A 22,911-nucleotide genomic window follows, 5' to 3' on the forward strand; every position below is an offset into this window, starting at 1 on the left:
ACCTTCTCGCGATCCCATTCATTTGATTCGCGCGATCCTTCGATCCCCCCCCCATCCCCCCTCCCCCACCCGACTCGCCTCGTGCGTGCAACGCCTACCCCTCCCTCCCGCCATCATCACAATCACCTTTCACATTACATTCCCGACCCGTCCGATCATTTAATGGACTCGTAAACGCCGCCTCTTCGCTTTTCAACGTCCTAATTAATGCTCCGCGGGAATTGTATCATCCGTCGCTAGCAGAATTATCGCGAGCATAAATTACGCTCCTCGCGAGCCACGATTTATTATGCGCGGGTGGAGGCTGTGCATTATCGCGTGAGGAAAATACCGACTGCGGCGCGCCGACGCTCGAAAGACTTTCCCGGTGGTAGCTAATGATGACACACCTTCGTCGCACGGGCCCCCAAGACGAAAAAGACCGCATGCCAGGCAAACCCGCTCTGGTGATTTGACGAGAGAGAGAGAGAGAGAGAGAGAGAGAGAGAGAGAGAGAGAGGCCGCGCAGAAGGTCCGCGATTCTAGGGAGAAGGACGTCGAGCGTACAATATCACGAGCACAAGAATTCGGCAATTACGTCGGTCGAGCGTAACTGATGATCCTACGTTAGACGTAGTACACGAGTCTGGCTTAGTTTTCGTCCGTCGGTGCCGAAGAGTGACGTCATTGTGATATTTGCAAACGTCATTAAACTAAATGCACTAGGTGATCCTACGTGCCTCGAATGCGCGCTCGGCTCTCCTGTCGCTCTTGCAAGTCCCGTTATCGCGAAACTGATATTACAGCCGATAAGGGATGAATCTTCACGTGCAGAATGTTCCGACAACGATTTTCCACAGCCCCCCCCCCATCTACACCCTTCCTAACCACCCATCCACCGCCCAGCAACGCACCACGATGCTTTTATATTTTATATCGTTGAATTAACAACGAGTAGAGGGTGGGGGTGATAGAGTGAGAAGACCCGAGAGGCTATCAACTAGCATTGATTAACTCTCGATTTTATTCTGCCCATTCGAGACGCGATTCTTACTCGATTACAAAGACCGAGTTGTTTTCAAACTGTGTATTTTGTATATCCGTGGTTAAAGTTGTATTTTCGAATACAATTAACCGCATAACGACTGTACAAACATTATAAAATTAGCGAGATGCCAGGTTCTGTAAGAAAATTTATAATCCGCGCGCCAATGCCAAACGAGGAGGAATAAACTACAAAATACATCGAATAAACCGGTAAGTAGCTTTATTACAACTTTATAAGCATCGTATAAAAGTCGTCGTGTAATTAAATTTCACGCGAATAGGGGCTTACAAAATTTACTAAACGGTACAGTGCACTTAAAATAACGATAGTCCAGAATCACTAATTTTACTCGCTATAAGCTTCCCCATTCGCTTTATAACTCATTACATAATAAGCCAAGGAGGCATTCAATTAAAAAAGAAATGCGATAAAAAGCACGTAAAGCAACGATAAAACGACACACAAAACAAGTAGAAAGAAAAAAACGGCGATGATAACAATAAGAACGACTAAAGCAACAGTAACGGCAGCAGCAACAACAACAACAACAACAACAACAACAACAATAACAGCAGCAGAAGCAGCAGCAGTAGCAGCAGCGGCATAAACAGCAGCGGCATAAGCAACAGCAGCAGCAGAAGCAGCAGCCACAAAACGAGTAAAACAAAAACCAAAACCAAAAACCAAAAAAAAAAAAAAAAAAAAAAAAAAAAAAAAAAAAAACAACAACAAAATTAAACTTCGAAAATCTAATGAGGCAAGGCACCGGGGGTCTAGTCTTACGAAATTCAAGCGAAATTATCGGCGCGATTTCGTTATAGACGTCTCACGAGCGCACGACTATTATAGAAACACGCAAATTCCGGGGCGCCCAGGTAGACGCGACCTGGGGCCCGTCAAAGCATAAAAGCCGACCGTAGGAAGAATCGCTGCTACCGCGGTTATCTCGAGCCGGCAGCCTAATCGTCCAAAATTAGGCGAAATCCCCCCGTGCGATGCCCGCCAGCGAAATCCTGCTACCGTCTATGCTGCAACAACCATCACCCGCGCGTTATTCACCCCTGAATTTTTTTATCCCCCTTCGAGGAATTCCGACCCTGTCGCGATCTATCTGCGGCTCGCACGATCCGGATTAGGCGCACGCGACTGCCGATGGAATTCCCAGCTTTTCCCTTTCTCTAACCGAGCCTTATTTTTATTTTTACGCCCGCTCTTATGGGTGTTTACGACATCTCGGAACGAGTCCCTCGCATTAATTTGCGTTAATGCTATAAAGGGGAAATATTCCGAAAGAGCCTCTAAAAATCTATTCATGCGAATCTCGCTCTTTTTCTTTCATTTCTTTTATCTTCTTTATAATAATTACGATAACTGCGAGGCAATTTTCAGTGAAAATTGCCTCGGCATTTCCTTGCCTACGGATTTATAACCGAATAATTTCTCCACGAGCGTGTCCGTAACACTTTGCATTCACGACGAGGAAATACTTTGAACGATTTCCTATTAAATTCAATTCCACGTTTAAAGTAAAAGTTTGTCGAAGGAATAAAAAGAATAAAAAAAAAATTATAAAAGAAGAAAAAAAAAATTAATACAAAAAAGTATATTTTGCGTATTTCACAAATGCTTTTCACTTGTATCGTTACTTATTTTACCAACTGCACGAATATTGGATCATCGTTGTATTTTTTTTTTTTTTTTTTATCCCTCTCTCACTCTATCTATCTCGTTGTTTGGTAACGTAATCGTACATTAACATCGACTCTTTAATCCATTAATATCTAATGTACGAACGGTATTTCTTAAATGCAACGCAATTGCATGAAAACGCTGTACCTACCAATCAATGTAGGAAAGCATTGACGAAAATGGAAAAAAAAAAGTCAATCGACAATGAAGGCTCTGAGGTTAAATATATTAATTACATCATAACAAATCTAACGATCTTCCTTAATCCAGCGAATGAGTAATTACAGCCGAGTATCCTCGATACGGCGAAATAATCGCCAATTTTCACTTAACGTAGCCTCCGTCGCTTTTCCGAAACCTCCCAACGCGCACACCAACTGGCCATTTTATTCGCGCCGGGGGCCGATTCGCCTTTTGCAAATTCCTTCCTCTTCGAATCCATCCAGCATTAGCAGCACCGCCCGAGACTTTTACCGACTTGGTAACGAGGCCAACCTCCGATTCTCCTTTTTATTCGGCCGAGCAGCGGTTTACGATACCGGCGTTGTGCCTCGTAACACCTAAGTTCGGCTCACGTCTCACTCGACGCTCCGCTTTTACTTTTACGCGACCTTATGAATCTCGAGTGCGCGTGTGCATTATTCGAATGAAGCTTAACGAGACTGAGAGAGAGAGACTGAGAGATAGACAGACAGACAGACAGAGAGAGAGAGAGAGAGAGAGAGAGTGAGAGAGAGAAATCCGGCAGGCGTCAAGAACACTACATAACACCGGGATATGCGAACGCTTTGACGACGCCATTGTCACACTATGCGAACATTATGCGAATTGGCTTATTAATGATGCATGTGGAGCGGCGGCATGGCGGCTCTTCACAAGTAACGCGACGAGTAACGAGCTATTTGGGGGGTATAGCTTTATGAATAGCGAGGCCGCCCTTGACGCCGAAAAAGACTTACTCGTTGGAACGATGATTATTTATCTTTTATTTATATTTTGCGGACAAAAATTCGGCTACTCGGTAAGTTGGAGAAAATTGTGAGCGGCCAATTTGATTCCCTCTTATTGCCTGGCTATTGTTCATCCGACTACAAATTAACTTCTCCTTGATTTGCGAGGGAAACTTTAAATATACCGACTGCACGACGGAAGTATTACGAGGAGGCAATCGCTCGCAAGAGGCGTATAAATTTAATACTCGCTGAAATGAGAAGGAAGAATTAACGGTTTTGCGAAGATGAGAACGTCAAGGATCAGTGCCAACGTATTTTATTATTGCAACTCGGCCTTCTATATTACAAAAGTGGCGAGCGGTGGACGTTACAAAAAGGCCGATAATTCCGAAAATTCAAAACTATTAAATTTTACATAGGGAGAGCCGCCACGGGGACTACAGGACTTGCGGCCGACGTTTTCCAATTCCGCCACGATCTCGTTGCGATTCGAGAACAATCGACCGGAAGAGCTTGGCGAGGGGACACGGGCAGGGATGGAAAGAGAGATAGTGTGTGTTCCGTGCGTGGTAGGGTAGAAGAAAAAAAAAAAAAAGAGGAGGAAGAAGAAGAAGAAGAAGAAGAAAAAGAAGATGAAGAAGAACGAGCGTCTTTTCACAAGTCTGGCCAGGAACAACGAAGAAAAGATCCCGGGAGAGGAAAAAAAGCGCAGTATCCATGCGGTCATCGAATCTTCTCTCTGTCGAGAGTTCAATGACGAACGGATCGTAAAACGCCTCGGCCCCCGCTTCGGCCGCGCAAGACTTCTCAGAAGCAGCGAGAGAAATAGAGAGAGAGAGAGAGAGAGAGAGAGAGAGAGAGAGAGAGAAAGCGAATTTCGGCGGACCTCTCCGCCCGCCCCCGCCGGTTCATGGATGCCGCCGCCGGGTTAACGGTGCGGGGATTATACGGAGAGGTCCGTAAGGATTGCGATCGCGATTTTACGGCTTTCCTCCCGGTGAAGCCCGACGTGCCATCTCATTCCCGAGCTTCGATTCGTAAATGCTGGTCTGATTAATCGACTCGGGACGAAAATTTAGCTCGTGTTTTGTCTAGCGGCCGCGAGCGCCGGATTAACAAGCTCCGGAGTTATCGATGCCCTCCTCCGCCTACCTCCTTCACTCTCCCCCAACAACCCACCCGTCGCGCCAGGCATCGAAAGTCCGTATTCTTAGTTAACCCAGTCCGATGATGCTTCTCCATCTCTCTCTCTCTCTCTCTCTCTCTCTCTCTCTCATTCTCACTCTCACTCTTTTCTTCTCCATTCCGCAGTCTTTCATGCAAACGAGTCGAAAGATTTTCAAGCTACGGCGGCGCCTCTTAATAGCTGTCCTGGCATGTCCCCGGGAAAAAGGGACGGGACGACGAAATCTCGGTAGCGCAACGCTCACTCGCGTACACGATGTCCGAAATTCGTCGAGGCGCGAATGGCCTATTAATAAAACGATATCCCTGGCCGAGAACCGAAGCGGATCGATAATCGCTCGAGCGAACGTCGCCATCCTTACGTAAGAGCGCGAGGGTATATATAGTGCCACGACGACTCGCGCCGAATCAAAAATAAATGGCGCACGCAACCGGATTTCGATCGGCTGGCTGATTCGTACGGGGCCAAAAACCCCATGAGACCCGGTCTAATTAATCGCGCGCGCGTCCCGAGGAAGATTTAATGCGCCGGTTGATGGGACCACCGCCGCGATACACCCGCTAAGTGTATTCCTAGAGGATGGACCGTGGAATTACGTCTCCCCAGTCCCAATGCCACCCCGTATTTATAGACGTTGCCCGTTGCCCGTTTCTCTCCCCCCCCCCTCCCAACTTCCGCCCCGCCAACCATCAGTTGGACCAACTTTACGCGATTTGGCCGGCAATTTTCGAAAATGCCGAGACCGCGTTTTAACGTACTCGGACGAGCGTCTTCTTCTGCTCGCGTTGTTACTCCCCGTCCTTTGTCAACGAGCCGCGGAAAGTAGGAGAGATTTATAGCGAACGCCACCTACTATTGCCGGCTGAACAATGTCTGCCATGTCATTTTTCCGCTTCACTTTGCACGCAATAATAATATTATGAAAGCCGCTGCGCATTCGTCACGGACTAACATAGATTTGGCCAAACGTTTGCCAATTATTTGTTGACAAAAAATTGTTAACAAAAAGCACAAATAAGTAAATTATTTGAGTACCAGTAGGCTGACATAAGCAGGGGTTAAGAGGTAAGAGACGAATTTATTAATTCAACAATAATTAAGGATCAATAATTAAGGCAACAACAATTAAGCATCGTATTCATGACAATGCGATAACGATGGGGATGACGATGAGAATGACGATGATGATGACTACGTCGATGATAAAAAGCGATTGAATGAGGATATTATATTTGTTCGTATTGATATTAATTATTTGGAGATCTGAAACACACACACACACACACACACACACACACACACACACACACACACACATATATATATATATATATATATTGTATAGTGCGTACGAGTGAAAGCTAGCTAATTTAAATATTGTACTTTCGGAATTCGTAATGTTTATCGATGTAACATACCTCGGCCGTTACCGAGGAAATAAGTCTCAAGTAGCAAATACGACTGTAAATGCATTTATGCAATGAAAATTTCTAGAAAACTTAATTATTTAACTACACCCTATTATTCCTCAATATAATTGCAAATGGCCGCATTTTTATTCATACTCTTTCTCTTTATTGAAAATCTCAAAATCATCTTTTGCAATAAAAAACGCATTGAAATACTATAGATAAAAATTATAATAGACATAAAGTTATATTTCATTGAAAGTAGTAAAACTGTTTTTATACCCAGTAAATACAGTTTTTAAATGTCTGGTTGTTATATGTATATAAATATATATATAAGAAAATATAAAAATCGTAGGTAATTGTTCCAATTCCTTCGATGTAATAAATCTTTTATTCGACTGTTTCATTGTCGTATGGTTGAAAGGCAAATAAGTAGGCATTTTACATTATAGTCTAATGAAAAGTATGGCCGATCGAATCAGGCGTCGACGAACTTTCAAATACTTCGTTCCTCTATCAATAATGCCAACGAGTGTCGATGCACGGGATTGATTAGCTACGTCAATGCCGAATTTAATTACGTTTCGATATTACCCGCAATTATCGCCGCATAAAACAGAAAACAATTTAACTGGAACTCGGAATGGAATACTTTTTTTTTTCTTTTAGTCGCCGTGGTCGCCGCGGGTTTGTTTATTCTCAAATGCTTGGCCGATGCGCTCATACAGTGTACGAGCATTTTATTACTCGGCAATTTATGGTGTGTTTTATAAGAAAATTACAGCGTATGACGAAAGAAAAAGAAATATTGGTATGCGCTTGCGTTTGTGATTGTATTTGTGTTTTTTTTTTGTTGTTGTTTTTTTTTTCTCTTTGTTTTCGTGTGCGTGCATGTTTGTGTTAAACGTACCTGAGAAATACTTAGAGCTGCATGCAATACATGACATATCTTAAGGATCGTTTGTAAATTAAACTCAAATATTATGCATAAAAATTTTATATCCCATGTCGAAACATCAGCGCTTCATTGAAATCTTTTCTTTTGTCTTATATCAAATTAACCTTTGGCTGAATAACGACAGAACAATAGTAACGTATTAAATGAGCGAATTAATTTAAATATTAATACTGAAAGTCGGCTCTATAATATTGCAAATCATAATTTACTTTGACTAATGCGTATAATTTATGAAGTGGCGTGGGGGTGGGGGGAACAGAGAGAGAGAGAGAGAGTTGCTAAATTAATACATGTAGAAGATTAATTAAAATTCCTTTAGAGTGTAGTACGCGCGTATGGTATAAGTGAGCGCGCGGAGCCCGTACGCACTCGTGCACGTAACGATTAATTGGAAATTATAAAAAAAAATGCGCAAAATCGTTAAAATCGAGAGCGGGGCCTTCCGTGCGCTGGCAACGCATTCTTTGAAATTTGTTGTTATCCGACGATACGCTAACACCGCGCAGCAGCGGACCAATGAAAACGGCAAAAGCCCAAACGCACCGCAAATTTCGCTCATCAATTTTACTCCCGCGGTTTAGGTCCATTAGGCGCGATTACGTCGAGATGAACAAAAGTGGCGGATGGTAAAACGGTAGCGCGGGAAGAGGAGTGAGAGCCCGTCAAGGGCCGAAAGCGAGATATAAAGCGGTGGGCATTGCTTCGCGAAATTCATTACGCCACTCGCGCGCCTGACAAGTTAATTCAATGCCGCGTTACGCGTCACGACATAAGCACACGCCGAGCAAAGTCAACACGCGCGCGGTTAAAGCGCCCGCGCACCTTAAATTCGTTCAAATTGCCACCAAAGCGCCCCGCGCACCCTTTTGCGAAAAGCTCCTTCGAATTCAAAGCTTTTTAATTAGCTGCGGTGGGCGCGCCGAATGGCCGGCGAAAATTCCGCTTTAACCACGGGAGGTTCATTACGTGGCCTACTCGGCTGACAAGTTAATTCGGCGCGGCGTTGCATTACGCGCGAACAAAGTCGGGACTCAATAAGAGCGAGCGCGTACGTGCCTACGGCGCAAAATACTGAATAACGCCGGTGCAAGAAATTCAGCTCCGTTACCCAGTTGATTTTAGCTGGACGGGCGCGCGCCTTTGTTCTAACGCGGCGGGGAATTAATTTCGCCGGGCTGGGCGCGTAACGCCTATCGCGATTCCCGTTTTACATTTTATTTTCGCTTACCAGCCGTTACCCCCGCCTTCGCTTCACAATCATCCAACCATCCATCCATCCATCCATCCATCCATCCATCCATCCATCCATCCATCCATCCATCCATCCATCCATCCATCCATCCATCCATCCATCCATCCATCCCCCTCTTCCACGTCATCACCACTACTTCATCTCCTCGTTCCATCCCGCCCCATCACATCACCCTAAAACATCAGGCTTCTCGAGTTTTGAGGAGCTTTTGGGGTCGAGGGTGGGCGCGCGCGACTCCTAATAAGACGGATTATTATAATCACGGCTGGTCGGCGCTCCCTCGAGCATTAGCGGAAGGTGGAACGGGGACGATCGATCGGCACTTCCGCGCAAATTGAGCTCGTGTGGCCTAGTAAGTCAAACGGGCGGCTGGCTGAAAAGGTAAATTTCGCGAAAACGATTGGCAGCAACCGCCCCTTCCCACGTTCCCAGAATATCTCGGCGCGTATCTGGGCTCACGGGGAGAAAGCCGGGTTAGAAATTGTCGGAGATAAGAGTAGCCACGAGTGGTCGAAATTGGGCCTAACGCCCTGTGGGACGCGCTATGGTGGGGATGAGGAGGAGGGGGATGTGGAGGGAAAACGGTGGGGGGGTGGGGGGTTAATAGTAGCTCGGGCTGACGCCCCTCCCCCACGATCCCTCACTCGCCGATAATTGCACGTAAGGTCGGCTTCGACAAGTCGCGTTGTATACGCAGACGGCACGTGCAGCCGCTAGGCCTTGCTCGCGACAAGTTTTGCCTCGCGCGATAAGAGCGCGAATCGCCGTGGAATGTCTCGGCGCGGCGAGTTTCCCAACGGTGTGATGCAACGTCGGGGCGAAAGTGAACGAGGCGTTTTTAGAATAAAAGTGGCACGGAGCCTCTGTGCTTTTCTTTTGTGCGCGCTCGATGGCTGCTCGATCGCTCGAGTGTTTTCAGCGCTGCGCGCGAAAAGTCTCACTGGCTCGGATTTTATGCGCGCGTCATTATTATTTTATGATAAATCGTAAAATATGGATGCAGGACAAGTCGGATATTGAATTTCATCAGCGCGCTCAGCAGCGAGATCGCGCGCTTATCCCGATAAAATAAATCGTCCTATCGCAATCATTGATTCAAATAAGTTCAAATCGATACTCTCCTCTTCATCTTCCTACCGCTCTCCTCCTACCAGCATTGCTCGGCAACGCGTTCTCGCTCCCTCTCGATCTCATTAAGCACCCTCGCGCACAATCCAGCTTACTAATCGTAGCAACAACAATTTTACAACCCTCTCTATATACAGAAGATTAATTACCTATAATTAATAATGGAAAATTATTTGCGATTGGGGCGAAAGGAAAGCTAATCCTTCGCCGCATCGAATACCCATCGGTATTTTAACAGACTCGCGCCTTCAGAAATTTGGCGAGAGTAAACTTTTTATTTGCACGAGCGCTTTGTTCCTCTACGTGTTCGTGCGCCTGTGCGCGTGTATAAAAAACTGATGTAACGAGAAGTGCGTTGTATCGCCGTAATGGCGAAGAGGCGAGCAATACGCTCGTCCACATCTCCCCGTCAACAACGATTATTAATTCCACACTCACGGACATTCGCCTACGGCGTTGGCAATACATATTATAGCTAATGACATAATCAAATTATCCATCGATCCGTCTGTGGTCCCTTCGACCTCCGTCTCTACTTTCGCTCGCTCGCTCGCTCGCTCGCTCCTCACTCTCACTCTCTCTGGGCTACGGAGAAAAAGAGCAAAGGCGAAAAAGGTACACAGAACGGGGGGAAGAGGTGCGCGAGAGAGATTTGCATATTAAACGGCTTAAGATTTATAACCGAGGGAGCGAGAGATAGACCGCGAAATGGTTTAGAGGTGCTAGCAGCTGCATAAACGATAAATAAATGTTGAGCGCCTTTCTCGCTCTTCCTCGCTCTCTCTCTCTCTCTCTCTCTCTCTCTCTCTCTCTCTCTCGCGCCTTCTTTCGACCTTCTCCAAATACATCCTCCCCTACCCCACCCCTTCCCCATCATCCCATTACCCTCCACCCTCTCCTACCCACTCTCACTCTCTCATCCTCTTTCCACCTCCTCCGAGCCCGAGAAGGAGCGAACGCGCGTTCGTTTATGAGAGTATGCAATGCGCGTGGCCATTCGTTTGCGATATCGAGATAGATCGATGGAGTTTCTCGGAAGTGATGCCGGAACTTTATCTTTTCTATTCTTTTTTCTTCTTTTAGCAGCCGACTGATAGTATCCGTCGCATACTCGTGGATGCAATCGCGTAATTAAATCGTAATTCGTACCGCAAGAACGAGAGAATGGGAGAGGCCGTACGAGAGAGAGAGAGAGAGAGAGAGAGAGAGAGAATACGGGTTCGCCTGACTTCTCTGTAATTTACACGCATTTTCCCCGAGTTAGATTAAATTGTCGAAAAGGTCGAAAATCGAGTTCGTAAATTTCTTCGTTATCGAGCCCTTCGTTGCCATTCTAATGAATACAATGATACAGCGACGTGCGCTAGCATCTTTGACGAAATCAGCGACTTTTCTTCAAAACGATGCAAGATCCGAGATGCCGACACGGAAGTGTGTACGACTCGTTTATGATCTAACTATTAGTATTCAGACAACTCGAGCATTACTCCTCGTCATTGTTAATATAAAAATATAAAAGGATAATTTGTGAATGAGAGAAGAAGAAGGTCGGGGTGTAGTTTCCGCATCTGATAATTGCGGTTCAGATTTTGCGAAGATCGAGCCACTTTTATAGTCTATTGTGGGAAACTTTGCTTCATCTAATTGTAATCATTATGCGATTAAAATAATCGTACGATTTCCTAAAAATTTGTGCACGCAACTTTTGGCAAATAGTCGTAAAAAGTACGTGTATAGGCTTGCCGATAAGCCATAAAAATGTTTTATCACTTCATAAATTGATGAAATAATTGTAATCGTATGATCAACAATAAGATGGAGTGGTTGCTCAACTTGTATCTACGCTTCGTTTCGCGCTTGCGGCCATGTAAAGATGATGTCAAACGTCGCGAGATTGAAAATAATGTTTGCAAGTAAATTTGAAAGGATGGCTTTCGACAGCCAATAGCTAAATTATAATAATTTCAGTCGGCAAGCCGAAGGCCAACACTTTATTCGACGATATTTTCATTTGGATCTTGGATTTCCTTTGTCAGGCTGCAACAAACAAATGTAGAATGAAACGATCATAAGCCCCTGTAATTGCAAGCGGTGCTCGCGTTAAAGTGACGTCGCGTAAAGAGTTCGTGCGAGCATAATGAATTGCAATTAAGTCACGTCCATACATCTATAAATACTCGGGCATATCGGAGTCAAGTCAAGTTAATTTGACGAGGTTCGACTTGGAAAAGTGGGATACGCGCGCGTGCGCCGTTGAGCTTTCGCTTTCGGATTCCGAGGCGGCGCCGGGACCGGAAACCAAAGCGCACGGGGCCTCTAATTATAAACATGGTGACTCCTCCATCAATCAACCGCTTGAAGATGCGATCTCTCTCTCTCTCTCTCTCTCTCTGTCTTTATTCCAACGTATTCTAGTATCTCGCGCCAATGTTTCACGGGTTGCTATTATTGTAACGTGTCGTAGCATGCGCGACCGCAGCAATAATTAGAGGAAATTGGATCGCGGATTATGTTTCTCTCCTCCTCCTCCTCACGCCTACCCCACACTCCCCATGCACTTTTTACGGACTTAACGGCCTGTGAAAGTCGCGCCGTTGTCGTCTCCGTGTTTACGAATCGGTCCCTCTGAATAATTGCTCCGGACCGCAACAATGTTTCCCTACCCCCCCCCCCCCCGCCCCGACGATAATGAGCCGTCCTTATTGTAATCTAACGTTCTCTCGTACGCATATCGTATCGCTTGTCCCCAAAAGTAGCAAAATTTGCTAGTCGCTCGAATAAACCGCGAGAGACGAAGTTTATTAGTCACGAGCCCGTATAATCGCAAATATACGATACAATGCTCGTTTGCGGCGATAGATGTAGTGAGACGTGCACTACTACTCTGCTTTCTTAACTAAATAATGATCAAAGCCGTTATTTATCCTTGGTTTAATATTTCCTGAGCATTTAGAATGTAATTAATGCGAATATAATCCAAATAGTATTCGAGTCAAGTCGCTCTTAACAAGCCAACTTTATAATAAATTATCATTAGGCGATTATTTTTTCGACGCAATTCCCATTACGTAAGTTATATATGTTAACTTACTTTTCACCTACCAATTGCCTCTGCTTCACTCAATCCTATTTATCCCCCGCCCCCTCCCTGTCCCCTACTTAACCATCGTATTCCCAGTCTCACTCTCTCTCCCTCTCTCTCTCTCTCTCTCTCTCTCTCTCTCTCTCTCTCTCTCTCTCTGCCACCAATTCTCCCCACATCGAACACTCATGTATTTATAAAGAAACGTCAAAAACTTGACGAATCATTCGTTTACTTAGCGCCGCTGTTTCAAAACGAAGAGAGAGAGAGAGAGAGAGAGAGAGAGAGAGAGAGAGAGAGAGAAGCCTCGATGGCCTTTATTTATCTTTGCTTGAAATGTCGAAGGAACCGGATTTTATGGATTTTTGAAGTCGAGCCGCAATGCCCAAGAAATCGAGAAATACTCTCTCGAGGGCTTTCATATATACGATAATATTTGACGGAATCTCGCTCTCGATTCTAATTGCGTTTTTTTAGTTGAGCAATTATTTGATTTGATTATAAACCAATAGACTTCGAGGTAAGATTTTCTTGGAAGCCGAGGTATTATTATTATAGACACTATTGGCTCGCTCGTCTCGTTCGCCACCAGCGTTTTTCAATTAATTACAATATAAAACGGCTAACCACTTAATCGTTGGTCTTTAATATTTCAAACTTAAAATTTAGATTAGCATTATATTAAATTGGCATTAGTACATTGATTCAAAGAAATCTTTGCCAAATTCTTAACCTCTTCGGATCACGCAATTTATAAAACGAACTCAACCATACTCGTCTACATTTCCATAACCAAACAAACAATAACGACATTTAGTCTTACAATAATACCAAATCCTACATCCACCAAATTTTCTACATGATTCTTAGCCGATTCAAAGGACATTTTTGCAGTCTCTATTGCCTCGGTGAATACTAATCATCGTCAGCAAAATATTAATATAATCGCCTGATTAATTGAATCGCCCTGAATGAAATTCACGCAAAATCGCCAAAACTCTCGCATATTAGCCACCTCGGGAAACGCGCAAACTCAGACCGACGACAATAATATTCGACTAATCCAATAAGGCACAACTGAATTTTCAATTTTCTTACGCACTAATTGCATCAGCCCCTTCATTATTCAGCTACGGCGGCAAACTATGACGGAGACTTTAAGCGCTAACCGACCGAACGATATTCCTACGAAATTTCGCGCGCATCATCTAACAGCGAGAAAATTCCGGCTATTTACGAGCCTTTCAATGCTTTTTAGAGTTCAATGCTGCTTAGAGTTTATGTGATAAACGCTATCGGTCACCTCTGCTTTTCCCCGTTTTATTGAAATTTTCATACAGTCCAGCACCGGCTTCTTACATTCCCCTCCTTGGCAAATATCAAATATTCTTCCAGGGCCGCTCGCTACTGTTATGGTACACCATGGGAATTAAGAATGCGATTGGCCCGAGAGGCTCTCTCTCTCGTTTCTTTGTCCTGCACAACGTCAATGTCCTCGGGCCGCTTCGCCTCGTCGTTCCCACGTAACTAGCAGCGTACTTTTTGCAACGATTGCGCACTGCAACGCGCGCTCGTTTAATCCGCAACGGGAGCGAGACGTTGGCATTTGGATGCGTAGTGACAACGACGTCGCCGCCTTACGTCAAATCTCCGAATCATTATTCTCAAAGACGTCCTGCGCTTATCGTCCAACGATCGTCCAACGATCGTCCATCTGGGATCGCATCGACCGAGGCACAGCGGTAAAAAGTACCTCTCGACCAAACAACGTCGAATGGATAATTAAAAGGTACTTGGGAAGCGGAATGCGATAACGGCCGAGGTGGCATGGACACGTCCTATCGTACCCAAGGACCTTATTGAACATATGGAGGTGTTCTCGCTTGGCAACGTCCTCGCCTAATCCACGGACATCGATAGCACCTGCGCTTCCGTACGGCCCGCATCGCGAGCTGCCGCCGAGCCGCGTGAGAAAAGCCGATACGGCCCCGGACGAGGACAAAGGATGCAGCGTTAACGCGGTCTTATTTCCGCCGGCATCGCCGCTATGTTAATTCCATCCCACCGGGGGCCGAGTTAATGCCTCGAGACGTGTCGAGGTAATTGAAGCAGGAATTAAAAACCGCGTATCGCCGCTGAAACGTATTTCTTGTAATTCACGTTGAGCGGCCGCACGTGACGTATTGCGAATGGCGGCGGCCGTCGCGAATCGAAGGAAACGGATCGCGCAGGTGTGATAAGGCATGTGCTCGCCTCCCCTCGAGTCTCCCTTACTTTTTCCATTCTCATTCAAATGGGAAACCCGTTGGCTTGGTCTTGGAAACGAGGCTTCTCGGTCTCTTTCCCGCTCGCGCCAGCCCTAATGCCGCTAATGTTCTCGATAAATTGCATTAAATCGCAGATGCAAAATTTTCAAATTTCCCAATAACCAAGAGGAGGAACGAGCCCCCGTGAGATGCCACTACTATTTTGGCTAAGCACTATCGATGACGAAGGTGAGGCGGTTGCGCTCGGACGATGAAAGTGTCGGCTACTGGAGCACTCCGCCTCCTGGCACGGAGGCAATCATCTCCTACGCGGTAACACCACTCGGCTCCTCTTCGTAGTGGAACAATTTTGCTTAGAAAGGGTTCGGCGTAGCCGCGAGCGTTGTTACCTCGCCGTTCTCGCCTCTCCTCCACCCGCCCCTCGAGACACCACGAGGACCGGCAGTTTACGGAATGCCCCCTGGACAGGAGTGTTTAGACGTATTTAAAATACATCGTACGAGGAAGCATCCATTCAAGGTCAAATATTATCCATTCCGAAAGTACGACTATTATCCTCGAGTCTCGGCTGGAATTGCGCTCGTGGATCAGCGAACTCTGCGTGATTCCGTTAGCGATGCGCTTCTCGTTCGCCCTTTCGCCCATGATAATACCCTCCCCCCATCCCCACCTACCAACCCCAATTTCCACTCTCAAACACTCACCCATTACATCCATTGATACCACTACCACTACCACTACCACCACCACCACCACCACCACCACGACCACCACCGCCACCACTACCTACCCCAATGAGCATTAAGCATACGGGGCTCAGCTGGTGTCTCATTATAATGGCCTAATGAATACGGAACAATCGTCCAAATAATAATCAAGGATTAAAAGAATTATTACGTGTCACTTACCTTTCTTCTGCATGTAACTGAAGAGATCATCGAGAAATTCCTTCCTCTTGGGATCATCATTGATCTCGTACAACTGCAACAGAGAGAGGGAGAGTTGCCAATGTGAACAATGAGGCTCGTGGTGTTGTTCGCGGGTGCACGCGGACCTTCGTGGAAAGAGAGATAGAGAGGGCAAGCGGTCCGGGGAAAATTCGTGCGCTCGTAGCGACAGGCAGATTAGTTAGGCCCGATTATTAATGAGAGCGTTTAAGCGCTGGCGCGCGCACGCGACTGGGCCCCGACCGATCGCCCCGGGGCCCCTCTCTCCTTTCCTCCCGCATTATCATATTTGTTATGTACGATGCGCCGTATCTAATCCGAAGGCGTCTAATTGCTTTTATAATGGCGATACCACCGGGGACTCGCCTTGGCCATACCCTCCCGCCGCCCCGTCGTCACACCCACCGAGCGGCTGAAGTAATCCAACCGCCAGTCAGCCCCAGCCACCGCCATCCCCCCTCCGCCGCCCCACGCGATACTATAAACCCCAGGCTGCCTCGTTGGCTCGATCCCCTTTCGACGAGCGATCGAGAGGCGGTTGGCCACGATCGGCTCGTTTCTATAGAGAGCGAGAGCCGCGAATCGACTCTTGACTTTTATTGGACTCTACGAGCATTGCCGTATGTCTTATTTAATGCGAGAGGTGGAGGATTTAATGCGATGCGAGGAACGATTGTAATTTAGGCTTGGAATCGTCAATTAAAGGGCGTTAACACATGTGCCGAATGAAATCGTTGTCTTTGGATTTTTCTTTCCTTCTTTCTTGTTTCTTTGTTGTTTTTTTTTTCTTCGTTTTTTTACTCGGCCGTTATAGACACTCGGGGCAGAACTTATTTTATGTGATTTTCGAGAAATCGTGGCTGTACTACATAGGCACCGGACACTTTTATATCCTCGTAAATTCTATATACGTACTCGAGTTTAATATGAGGCTGCGTTGGATATCTTATGTAATTCGCCATTAGATTATTAACGGCAGTAGACAATTTGTTGGTACGCAGAGAGTTTAATTTCTGTTTTTTTTCTTTTTTCATTTTTTGTTTTTGTTTTTGTTTTTTTTTTTTTTTTTTTTTTTTTTTTTTTACCTAATCTTTAAAGTACTCTAAGCTTATACAAAATATCTCGCGTAACCTGCAATTTCAACATTTCGACGATCGGACAGGGCCGCTTCAAACGTTGCATTTTCAAAATAATAACGAGAAAGCTAAATTAACCGCTCGCATGAGCACGACATACACAAACACGCAAACACGCATACAGACAACAAACAAACAAACAAACAAACAAACAAACAAACAAACAAACAAACAAACAAACAAACGAATAAACGAAGGCCCGAACCGAACGCGTACGTCCTCTTTGAGCGCATATTCGCTCAATCATGGCTCGCCTAATGCATTTTAAACGCCCGGCGCCAGCATGCATATATATATATATATATATATATATATATATATCACACTAATAATAATAATAATAATAATAATAATTATCGCGGCGAGAAGAATGGATCAGAGTGCGAAGTAATTAGTAGTGATCGCCCTTGTTCCAAAGCCCTGTAGTTTCGCTCATGGTAGCGTGGGTTTTGTTATCCTGCTCATATTCCTTCCCATCCCCTCTCCACGGTCTACGTTTAGCCATCACCATTCGCCTGACCATTATTTTTCCAGATTTTTTCCAAAGTTTTTCCAGAGGATCTTTCGTGGTATTTCGTTCCGGATTTCGGACTTACGGCCACTATGCTAATACGGAGCGACGATGCCGAGGGGTTAGGGGTCAGTCAGGTCACCGGGGCGAAATATGAAAAATCCATTTACGGACCCTACGGCTCGGCAGGCTCTTCCCTACGGAACGCTTCGCAATTCACTGGAGGCACGAGAGAGCGAGGCGGCATTCGCTTCGTCCGTAGCCCCGCCTTCCACGCCAATCTTCCACCTTCCCGTAATTGCGTCGACCGGCATTATCCATGAGCGCACGAGTGGCTTTGATAGCGGCCATTTGATTTGCAAACTACCATTAAATGTGGAATCCGCTCGGGAAGCGCGATATTCGTCCCCTGCCATTTCAAGAAGCATTCTCAAGAAGCATCGATTCGTCGGCCCCGAACGCGAAACTTCACGCTCCAGTGGGACGATCGTCGCGAGTCTCATTCAAATTGCCTCTATAAAGTGCACATCCTACGCCGATGGGCGAAGACTTGCGAATAGCGAGGCGGTGAATATGGTTGCGTCTTTATCGCATTCCACGCTACGCGTATATAATTGCCATTTAAATATAGAACGGACATTAGTCTTTATTACGTCGAATATAAAGTCGGGCGTAGGAATCGTGCCGCGCATTATTAATCACTTCTCTAAGCCGAGTTAAGATCAACACGGGCAGCAGCTCAGGCAAAGAAAGAGAATTCGAAAATACTCGCAACGCATGCAACGAGCGTTAAAGGCTCTCTACTTGAACGAAGTGAAACGAGAAAGGGAAGAGAGAGAGAGAGAGAGAGAGAGAGAGAGAGAGAGAGAGAGAGAGAGAAAGAAATGAAAAGAATGGAAAAGAGAAAAAATAAAATAAGGAAGAAAAAAGCAGTGTAATATGCATCCCGGAGAAAATTGAAAAGAAAGAGAAAGAGAAGGAGAAGCAGATAACACTTGCGCTCTTGCCTATACACAACTCGAATCGCTTGACTACGTGCTCGAGCCGTTAAACAAAAGCCCCCTCCTCCCCCTGCCCATCTAGCTCGCTCTCGCACTTGCTCCCTCACTCACTCTCTCTCTCTCTCTCTCTGACTTAACCTCCTCCCCCTCTTTACACGATGATATTAGCAGTGGTGCAGGCTGCTCACGCTTATTATTCGTTATTTCGCGTTCCTTCCTTTTTTCTCTTCCGCCCCGCCAACGGCAACAAGAGGAGAAAAAGCGCGCGCGCGATAAGACTCGCAATCGTAAATATGCAAAGTAGTGAGTGTGGCGGCAGCGGCCGTCGAATTGATATTTTTGAGGTAAAGGCGTACGTGAGAAGGAAGGAGTCAAGAATTATACACGTACACGTCTAATAAGGCGCGCTCCGACTCAATAAAGCGGGCGCTTAAAACAAAAACAATAACAAAACACACACAAAACAAAGAAAACGGAAAAGAAAAAACAAACAACAACAACAACAACAACAACAAATAAATGAGAAAAAAATTAAAAAGTAGGAGGAATTATTGCCGCTCGAGAGTTTCTTTTGCTCTGCTTGAAAATTGTTTTTGATAACTCGATGGCTGCTCGCACGCGCTTTCTTTCTATTATGCTTAATGCGCCTCCGGAAATGGAAATTCTCGCGCGGAGATTTCGTGAAGGTTTTCTCGTTCCGACGAGCGAAAATGGAAAATTGTTGAAGCCCGTTTCCTTATTTCCTTGAAAACGTAGGCCGCCTCTTTCCTTTGTTAAATGATGCGCCAATAAGCCTATTTTGGAAATCCATATCCAGATGTGCCTACAAGCGCGCGCGCGCGCACGCACGTACACACACGGAGTTAATACGATGAAACGATGCTCGCGCAATTTTATAAGCTTTTGACTTGTTAAAGGTCATTATTAACATTGAAAAGTGTCGATGGCAACATGGTGCGCCACCAGATAATTAATCAAATAGTGTTGTTGTTATAAATTTACGATTATGTTAAAGAGTGTTGGAAGTATTGAATAACGGCCACGATCGCCTTAATAATCACAACGAAATATTTTTATGCGAATCGCTCGACATGCGTTCATCCATTCCCTAACGCATTAAATTACTAAGTTTTATTAAATATTTTTAATTATGTTTTTTCCATGAGTATCGCGCGCATTTATCATCGACATTTAAAGAACATTTATGAGTTTTTCGTTCTTTAAAAAAATTAGATTTTTTTATGAGTCACGTTGTTTTCATTTTTTCATTAATCATGTGTGTTAAAAGTAATCAGAATTCGCTTTTATTACTTTGACATAATTTTAAGTGTGTCTAAATAAATTAAATAGTTTCGAAGAACATAAACGAAGCACAATTTTTTTACTGCGCTACTCTACTTTCACTTATTTACAAGCATATTTATAGGCATATTTACTCCTGTAAATTGTTGCCTAAAATCCAATTACTTTGGGATATGCTTATAATTTTATTTGCTTGAGTCACAAATATGAGCAAAGATGGGCGATTCGAGGGATGACGATTATCTAATAATCGATAACATCAAGCAATGAGCATAAAAAGTTCTTCTTAACTGTATAAGTAATTAGTCGTGAGCCGGTATAACTTGAATATTAAGCCAAACATAGAATTTAGTTCAGTTTCAACGTAATTGCCAACCTGGCAATGACACGATACAAATAATGTATTACTCAAAGGAAAATTATCCATTATAAATTTTATTGACGAAAATAAATGCAATAAAGCAAATCAACGACTTTTCCAATATTAAATAACGTTCCTTCTTAATTTTTCCTCTCGGTACATTGATTGATATTTAATTTCTAATTAACACGAAATAAAAATATCGACTACTATGGCGCCAAGAGATAAATCGCAATGATCACAAAAACCTATCCGACACATATCGGCTTTCGCATTAGTGCGATTTTTAATGAAAATTTCTTACACAGTAAAAACGGGCGCCAAGCAAATTCAACGAATAATTAAATTTATCGCCAGATACTTTCAAGGCAATCCCACTGCTACTTCGACACGGCCCGAATCACAATCGACAACATTACGACATTCGTCTGTAATACACATTATTCGACGAATTATTATTTATCCAAACGACTGACGCACGTCGCCAGTCACTTACTTTCCACAACAAACAACGTATCTCAAATCAATCCGATAACGGATTAGCGACCCGACCCAAGAGACAGGAATAATGTTTACCGCATTGACATCGAGACTATCCCCCCAGTCCCGCCTACTTTCGCAGTTCTCGTATTCCTGGAAACGGCGCCACCTTTCACGCGCCCCAACGACGGCGGCACATCGGCGCTGCGCGACAAAGAACGAAACAAAGGACAAAAAAAAAAAAAAAAAAAAAGTAAAGCAAAAAAACAAACAAACAGACAAAAAAATAGCAGCGCAGGCGGAAGGTGTAGGAAAGTAATTGAAATGCGAAGAGAGAGGACGACGAAATTGAAAAGGGCCGGAGAGCTGGGCAGCCGAGCGTCGCGGCACACGTCGCTGCCTTTTACGAGCAATAATTATCGATGCGCGCGCACCCGCGGAGATTGAGATACGCCGGGGCTCCCTTCCGGCTGATAACGAGGGCCGATAACGCGCAAATTGCACCGATCCTGCGCTCCCGATAAAGTGTTCGCGACGCCGGGGTGCTTCGTGGGAGCTTTTCCGTAATCGACGCGCCTGCCAATTCTCGAGGATGAAACGGGCGGATCTCGCGTGGGGTTGGCTACGGACTTTATGAGCGGAAGTCGCGGGCTCGAGGTGGGCGTCGTAACCTCGGGAGGGAAATAGCCTTCGACCACGCCGTAGTAGTTAGGTTCGATAATCGCCGAACTCTCGTTCACGATTTATGCTCGGATTAATTCGAATATTGAACTGGGGCTATTTGAATCATCCATATTTCGTCCTTAACGGACTACTAATATCGCTCCTTTAGCAATTTAACGCACTTGCTGGATGACACCGTTGTGCCGACAGTCACTCAAGTAGCTAATATTTAAGACGAGACCAGGCATTTTATTCTCCTTAATCCTTGCTTCCTGCCAATATTTGAACTATTTCAACCCCAACGACATATGTCGCTTCGGTCGCATCCGATAATTTCTGACATTAATTATTAATACAGGTGATGATAACGTATCAATTATGTAAAACACGTAAGCTGCCAAATATATATATATATATCACTCTACTTGATGTTTACTTCGTGTATCATGTACGTCAGCTTCCCAGTGGACTCAATTCACCAAGACTGATGACGTCGACTGTTGTTAAGGAATATTTCATGGCGCCTAATTAGCAATTATTTGCAAGGAGTAGCGAGCGATCAAGAGCTAAACTGCCTCCACGTCAATGACAATCGACAGTCGACAGTGTGATGAGGATTGTGAAATGTCTTTCAATGAAACAATCAATGAAAGTGACTCAATATTCTGTAAGACGAAAGGACCAATCAATGATCAATGGAACCTTAAAACTTCGAGGACACCTCGATCCGATCCACGTCACCCTCGTCGTTATTCTCTCGCGTGGTAGCTCGACTCCTGGGTAGCGGGACCGGGAGAACACCGCACCGGGTTCATCCTCGTTAAGAGCGAATGGCGGACGAGAGTATCGCGGGACCGGGAATCACGGGCCCGCGCATTCGTCGGCCGTACGCCAACCGCGTAGCCGCGCTCGATGTGGGCAGCTCGTAAAACGTGGCCCCCAGTCGAGGGGGTGGGGATATCAAGATCGCTCGGCCATAATAGCGGCCGCACCATTCGGCTCCCTCGGGCACCGAGAAGCTGCTATTATCCTCGATTAACGGGCCGAGAAGGGCGACGGGGGGAGGCCCTTTTGCCCGGTACGCGGGAAATTTTCGGCTGAAATCGACGGATTGCTGAATTCAATGGGTCGAGTGGATCTTACAATTCGAAATCACCATAATTTTCAAGCAATTTCCCTAAATTTCAATATTACCCTCCTGTTAATCCTCGATTCCCCGTTATAAGTACGAAGGTTTGTTTACCAATGAATGAATATACAATGATACACGAATCCAGTCGGTTGAGAATATGTCAATTGCAAAACATGTTAAATAGACATTTGGCACTGTAAGTTCAACGAATGCTATCAATTAAAAAAAAAATACACGTATTTGGTAGAAATAAAAAAACGGCGTAATTTATCACTTACCACTCAGTCGTTTGAAAATGCCATATTTCACATACTCATTATTTAAAAACGAGTATCACTCCGTTAATGAGTATTGACAAAAAAAAAAAAAAAAAAAAAAAAAAATAATAATAATAAAAAAAAAAAAAAAAAAAAACAAAAACAAA

At 44.9% G+C, this 22,911-nt stretch overlaps 1 protein-coding gene across 1 annotated transcript in view; it reads right to left on the reverse strand.

The window, feature by feature from the left end:
- retn (retained) overlaps window positions 1-22,911 on the reverse strand; it is a 78,862-nt gene that overhangs the window by 32,761 nt on the left and 23,190 nt on the right. Inside the window, exon 2 of the mRNA XM_011496076.1 lies at window positions 15,863-15,935. Coding sequence (XP_011494378.1) covers window positions 15,863-15,935 — 73 coding nt within the window. The remainder of the gene's footprint in view (window positions 1-15,862; window positions 15,936-22,911) is intronic.

Source organism: Ceratosolen solmsi, unplaced genomic scaffold (assembly GCF_000503995.2).
Source record: "Ceratosolen solmsi marchali unplaced genomic scaffold, CerSol_1.0 scaffold11, whole genome shotgun sequence".
In the NCBI taxonomy this organism is placed as follows: domain Eukaryota; kingdom Metazoa; phylum Arthropoda; class Insecta; order Hymenoptera; family Agaonidae; genus Ceratosolen; species Ceratosolen solmsi.